A 6,829-nucleotide genomic window follows, 5' to 3' on the forward strand; every position below is an offset into this window, starting at 1 on the left:
CCCCCCCTCCCGTTTGAACAATACGAAATATTGTGTTAAGAACTCACTCCTTATCTATACATTTCATTTCTCTATCACCACAATCTAAATGAGTCTCAAACAATACAATCTAATCATACACTAAACACCAATTGCCTGTGAACATCTTTAACTTTCACCAAGACATAATATAAAATGAATATCCTATGCCAGAATCTCATGTCAGACTTCTCAAGTACACCAATGGTTCTTCTCACCAGCTACACTGAATCTTACTTTCAATCACCAAACTTTGTTTATGGAAAGTAGCTCTCAAAAAGCAAACAATAATGAACAGAATCCAAAACAGACTAAAAGTGTTGCTGCACAGGAAAGAGAACATTTTCTGTCTTTTCAGTCATTAACACCCCCAAACAACAGGTCAAAGAAAGACCCTTTTAGTTCATTCAGGCATTATTGGTACATACACTGCAATTCCCAAAAGAGAGAATGGATACAACACACGAGATCAGCAAGACAGAGTTCAAATCCAATGTTTCACCGTTAGTGCAGCACAGGTTCAAATGTGAAATCTTTATAACTATGAAACCCAGAAAAAAACACTACACCCTCTCTGCAGGCCATTGTTCTTGTTCTGTCCCTACTCACTTGGGCATCCAGTTCCTCAATCTTTTCCTTCACCAGAGCGGCCACGTTCGGCGCGTCGGCCAGGGTCTCGACACAACTCTCGTTCTGGGGACTGGTCTTCATGATCAAACACTCAGAAGGTCTTGCACAAACAAACTTTAACACAAATCAGGGTTGTACAAACAGTCTGAAACACAAGAGAAAGAAATGGGTTTTTAGTGGAAGTTTTCATTATTCCTTGTGGTTTCCCACAACTTTACAAATAAAATTTCTGAACCTGTCTGCTCTTTCAAGAAATTATAATTTCAGTTGTCAGTGGAACATGTGTATGCAGTATCATTACCACTATAAGAAAACAGCCAGGCCTCAACAAGTCTCCCCTCTCTTGCCTAAACCAGTCTCATAAGCCCAACCTCTAAAACCACTAGGTAAAAGAAATCCCAGTGAACTAAAGATGGATGTGCATTTTCTAAAGCAGGACTGACCATAATAAGAAAAAAGTAGTAGTCTATTCAGAATATATTAAATTGTCATGTCTGATATCCAAAACAAAAGCCACAAGAGAGGCAGGTCAACAGAAAGCACTAACCAAAAAACAAAAACAATTGTTGCATGAAGGCATAGGTAGCTGTAAGCTGCAAATGTTTCAGGTTGTATTCACAGGACACACTCTAGATATGTCCATTTCTTCCGCCCGATATATACTGACCCTGTATGATGATGTGTCACAATTTTCAAATGTTTTTAGGTTCTAATCTCAAGACTGCTTTGACTTTCAACTTTCATAGCTATAGACACATGGGTCTGAAGACTGGCTCAGACTAACTCTTAGAAAAAGAGGCTAATCTAAGTCAGCCAAGGGTGAGCTCATATAACATGACAATAAGGTCCACAACAATGTCTTACCTGGCCAAGAAACGTCTGCCCTTAGCAAATACTAGCTGGGATCCCACGGTGGCTCTGCGTTGAAGTTGAACTTACGCTTGACGCGGCACACGGCCTCCGGACACTCGATGTGGAACACAAGGGAACTACTGCCCTGTAACACAATACAAAGAACAAAAGAGATGAGAAATTCGTTCCTTGAAGTTTAGACTTTGTCAGAAACATTAATTGCATTTCACAAGAAACCAAAAGCAACACTGGGAGTAGCAGAAGGAGCATAGACAATAGTCCACAAGAGCACACATCATCCAACCAACTTCATTAAAAAATAGTTTGTTTCAATTTTCAACACCCCTTTTTAATTCTATATTAATTATAGGTTCAATGAAGGCAGGACCCCAACTTTAATTTCCATCACAAGCATAGTCAAGCAAATGGTCAAGCGCTGTAAAACAATCATCAAATTTTTAAAAAATAAATTTAAAAAATAGAGAAAACAAGCTGTATACAGTGCTTACACTAGCTGAAACTGAAAAGTAAAGAAAATTCTGCCGGGGGTCCAGGGACAGCGCCCCGGTGAGGATTCAGGGGGCGAAGCCCCCGAAGAAATTTAAATTTAGTACTTTTAGAGGGTTGAAAATGGCATTTGGGAGCCTGTTTGAAGAGATTGTCAACAACTCATACTACCTATTTTTTTCACCAAGATTTTGTCTTGTTTGATTTCTTCACCAAAATATCTTTCCATTGCTGGCAATGGTTAAAAGCAGGTTCCCCTTCCATTGCTACTATAATTCAATTAATTTGTCATCGCACCATTGATAGAAGGCAAACCTGGGAGTAATACTGTTATGAATAGATATGTACCTTTACAATACAGTTACCCAGCGTAAACCCTAATTTTCCTCAAATTTCATGTCTGAATGTCGTATGTCACAACCTCTGAACACCACTTCGAACTATTCTTGACTTTAGTAGTTTTGGCACACATTTCTTTCATCGCGGCCCTTATCGTGTTCCCGTGCCGTAGAATCTTCGCATTGATAATTTCTCTAGATCTAGACAATAAATTTGCAAAGGAGTTTCTTTCTGACAGTAATTTTCTTGTCTTAATTAAGATCACAAGTCAATATACTTGATCGCCCCCTCACCTCAGATGAGAGGCCTTCAATATGAATTCGGAGTGTTTATTCGTACCATTGTGTGAAAAACTATCTGGTTATCCGCACAATATTGTTGTACGAATAACTGCCACTAGTTATCCGTACAATACCAAGCTCCCACAACCTTGGCCTTGGCCGGGGCCTATTTGCACGAAACAACAAGTTTTGACGAAAACGGAAACGCGATATTTTGCGCGGGATTGCTCACGCTCAATGGCCATGGGTACTGGGCACACTGGACCGGTGGGTGCCAAACTGACTCGATCAAGCTGAGCAGTGTCTGACTGAAGTTTTGATGAGATTTCAGACAGGATGTCTTCGTTACGGTGATACATGTACAATTTACTGTTGCGTGTAACTGGGGCTTGAAATATATATATCAGGGTTCCTGCCATGAACTTCCCATCAAATTCAAGGATGTTTCAAGGAGAAATTTTTAAAATTCAAGGTTTGGTAAAGAAATTCACGAAAAAAGCCAATATTTCGATAGGCCTACATTTGTCGGAAAGGAATTGTATCATAGTTCCGATTTCCAACAAAAACTGTTCTCAGGGTGACTGCCAACCCGGCTTTTCAATTTTCCAGATGGGCTCATCCATTCCCCAGGGGCATGTTACATAACAATGATAGTGCATGCTCCATTTATATTTCATATTATATACACACACACACACACATGTAGGTACATTATATCCAGTCAACAACATGTCAGTGTAGGCACTGGGATGTGGTGTGACTTAGGTATTTCAGTCCGTTCTTATACCTATTTTTATATTTTCCTCTCATGATATTCGCCTATATAAACTATATAAAAATGAATCTTGCTTTGAGCCTGAGAAAAGGTAAAGAACCAGAATATCGACCGTCCAGAACCAGTTTGGGAACCAAGTTTTATAATAAACGTGAAAGACATAAATTATAGCTCAAACTCAAAGTAGTGTAATAACATGAATGGCTCAAGTAGACCTGTTCAGTGTGAGAGGTGTAAGAACTAATTGTGGGAGGGCAAGATGCAGTGACACTGAAAATCTGCGAATCTTGAACAGAAAGCTAAAATATAGAATATAGTTCAATACATATAATTTACTACCACATGCCCAATGAAACGGGAACCCAATACCTTTAGTTAAAGAAACTACAGCTTACAAGGTTTGAGTGAGACAGATCCTGATTCTACACAAGGCCTGCACCAACGCACGCTTTGCAGAGAGATCAAGATCTAGATTTAGATCTAATAACTAATAGCAATTAAAATTTAGTAAAGTAAAATCTGCTTCCAAGTTCAGTTTTTGTCATCCGGTGTTGACTTCAACCCCATCCCCGCGTGCGTCTTAAAAAAAAAAATCAATAATACCCACATTCCCAAGTCCTATACTTCGCAGCGCTCAGACTTTGCATGAACTTTGGTGACCTCAACCATCGTGATACTCACGATGTGACGACAACGCACAGGTTCAATGAGCGGTCACGATGGCGAGCCCGACAAGAAGCTTCTTGTATAATTTTTTTTCTTTCTTTTCTTTTCACAAGTGACAGCACAGGACAAATGATTTATTTTCATGACGACACCGTGTTTGTAACGCAGAACCTGCATGTTACAAAAGTGGCGTTATCAGACTACTAGGCCCAACAGGCAAATTTCTGGGCGGTAGCGAAAGCAGATCTTGATTTTCCTGATCGAGCTTCGGTATCGCACATATACACTTCCACTAGTTGACGCCATAACCGCCTGTGCGTGGGTAACATACTCTGGGGCCCGGAAAAGCCGAATTAATATTCTATCACAATCGCAACCGGCAAAAATTAACTCAGGGGCCCCCGGGATTCCCGGGGCCTGGCAGTCAACATGTGTTCCTGTCCGAATCTGGCAAAATTCAAGGGGGTTTTCAAGGACATTTTTTCTTGAATGTAAGTAAATTCAAGGAGTTTTCAAGGAGATTTTTCCTTGAATGCAAATTCAAGCAGTTTTCAATGACTCCTTGAATTCAAGGAGGCCGCAGAAACCCTGCCCACCCCGCAATTGTTATTCGCCGGTCTTGACCCCAAGAGAAGGGGGTTTCTGGGGGGCAAAAATATGGTGGGGGGGTTTCAGGGGGGCATGCACCCCTGAATTTTACCATAATTTTAATTTGATGTTTTGCAGTTGTTAGCTTTGCTTGCCATGGATCAAGGCAACGTATAGAGATCTAGATCTAGATCTAGGATATAGAATCTAGATCTAGATCTAGGATATAGAATCTAGATCTAGGCTCAAATAAGGGGGGTGGGAACTACCGAAAAAGCGCTGAAAAATGGAAGTCTTGTTTCCTGACAATCCTTTCGAGCTCCTCATGTCTAAGTGAGTCAATTTCTTCTATAATTTCATGGACGAACATCAAAAGCTACGAACTTGGCGTGTTTTGAACGAGACGTATGCCTCGATTAGGAACCAACGCAGGCGGTTCAAGAAGAAGGCCACAAACGCACACAAACTCAAGCAGACTGATGCACACACACTTGACCTACATGAATGGGGATCTGACTCGGAACCCGAATTTCACGTAAGATGAAGTGCGGTGCGCGTGCGCTGAGCCAGGGGCTACACTGATTCGGGACCAGAACGAAGGCAAGGTGCCGAAAAGGCTTATCGGGCGACATAAACCCGGCCCCCGCAGGATGAGGGTTAAGCTACATATTCGCCACACTGTTTCAGGAAAGGCAACTCGACATAGATCAAGATGTAGAGATCTAGTTTTTCTAGGCCTCTTTGAACATAAGCCGACCACCACTAGATCTACTCCGGTAGAAAGGGGGGGGGGGAAAGAGGGGGTAGATAGATAGGGGGTGCCTGCTAAGCTAAAGTCACAAAAATAATAGAGATAGATGGAAAGCTAGGCTAAAGATCTTCTAGTTAGATCTCATTTGCAACAGATTTTAGTGCCAGGTGGTCTGCTAATCTTCAATTTTACACTTTTTCTACAACAAAGAAACTGGGAAACATGGGGGTGGGGGGTGTATCAATGAGGCGGCGGGCATCGGATCGGCAGACAAGACAAGGTGTGGGGGAAACTAAAAAAAATGGCAGAAAATTGGAAGCACTGAGCGTTAGATCTAGATATCTAGATCTATAGACTATAGAACGAAGACACTTCCTTTTTCTGGACCTTTTTTATTCAGACGAGTCCAAATATGAAAAAATGTTTTTCGGACTCGAGACCGAATAAAGACGGTGCTAAACATCAAATTATGGTAAATTTCAGGGGGCATGCCCCCCTGAACCCCCCCCCAATATTTTTATTAGGTCAGGGGGGCAACCTGAAACCCCCCTACTCTTGGGGCCAAAACCAGCGAATAACAATTGCGGGGTGGGAACTACCGAAACAGTGCCAACTAAATTATAAATAATTTCAACAAAACCACTTACCCAGAAGTAAACTAACATTTATGATTAACACTGTAACCGACTAAATTCCTTGGTATTTTTTTACTTTCCCTCCCGTCTCACACTCAGCTACCAGTTGTCTATTTTCTACTAGATCTAGCACAGTGGCTATTCTCATCCGGGGTGAGAATAGAAAAACGATCTACCTCTCACCCCGGGTGAGAATTGCCAGCGTAGGCTATTCTCACCCGGTGCGAAACAAGACCTGCTTTTCCTCATTTTGGAATACTGTCTATCGGTGTGGATGATCCAATTGATAAAAGCCAATAAAAAATTACGTTATAGCACAAAAGTAAGCTAATTTGATCGTCTTCAAAGATGCTATGGCTATTTCACTGTTCAAATCGAGCCGAACTACGCGGGTCGCCATTTTGTTTTGCCCGGAAGTTCTCGCAAGATCTACTCCTCCCCTATCTCTCTCTCTCTGTCTCTTTCTGAATACTGTCTATCGGTGTGGACGATCAAATTGACCAAAACAAAGTTAAAAAATGATGTCAAAACACAAAAGTAAATAAATTTGGTTGTCTACAAAGATGCTACAGCTATTTAACTTTTCGAATCGAGCCGAACTACGCGGGTCGCCATTTTGTTTTGACCGGAAGTTCTCGCGCTACTCCTCTCTCTCTGTCTTTCTCTCTCTCCACTGCCCACAGACAAAATTGTACGCTTTTAGTAGGCTAGGCTACAGTTGTGATGGAACGTTTGTTCACGGCACAGAATTCTACAATGTTTCTGTTATCGCAGTGTAGAATTCTGT

At 41.4% G+C, this 6,829-nt stretch overlaps 1 protein-coding gene across 1 annotated transcript in view; it reads right to left on the bottom strand.

The window, feature by feature from the left end:
- LOC101860318 (ornithine decarboxylase) overlaps positions 1 to 6,829 on the bottom strand; it is a 25,192-nt gene that overhangs the window by 17,416 nt on the left and 947 nt on the right. Inside the window, exons 2-3 of the mRNA XM_005095202.3 lie at positions 1,513 to 1,645; positions 628 to 793 (exon numbers count right to left, since the gene is read on the bottom strand). Of these exons, the coding sequence (XP_005095259.1) occupies positions 628 to 729 (102 nt within the window). The 5' untranslated portion in view covers positions 730 to 793; positions 1,513 to 1,645. The remainder of the gene's footprint in view (positions 1 to 627; positions 794 to 1,512; positions 1,646 to 6,829) is intronic.

Source organism: Aplysia californica, unplaced genomic scaffold, assembly GCF_000002075.1.
Source record: "Aplysia californica isolate F4 #8 unplaced genomic scaffold, AplCal3.0 scaffold00098, whole genome shotgun sequence".
Classification (NCBI taxonomy): Eukaryota; Metazoa; Mollusca; class Gastropoda; order Aplysiida; family Aplysiidae; genus Aplysia; species Aplysia californica.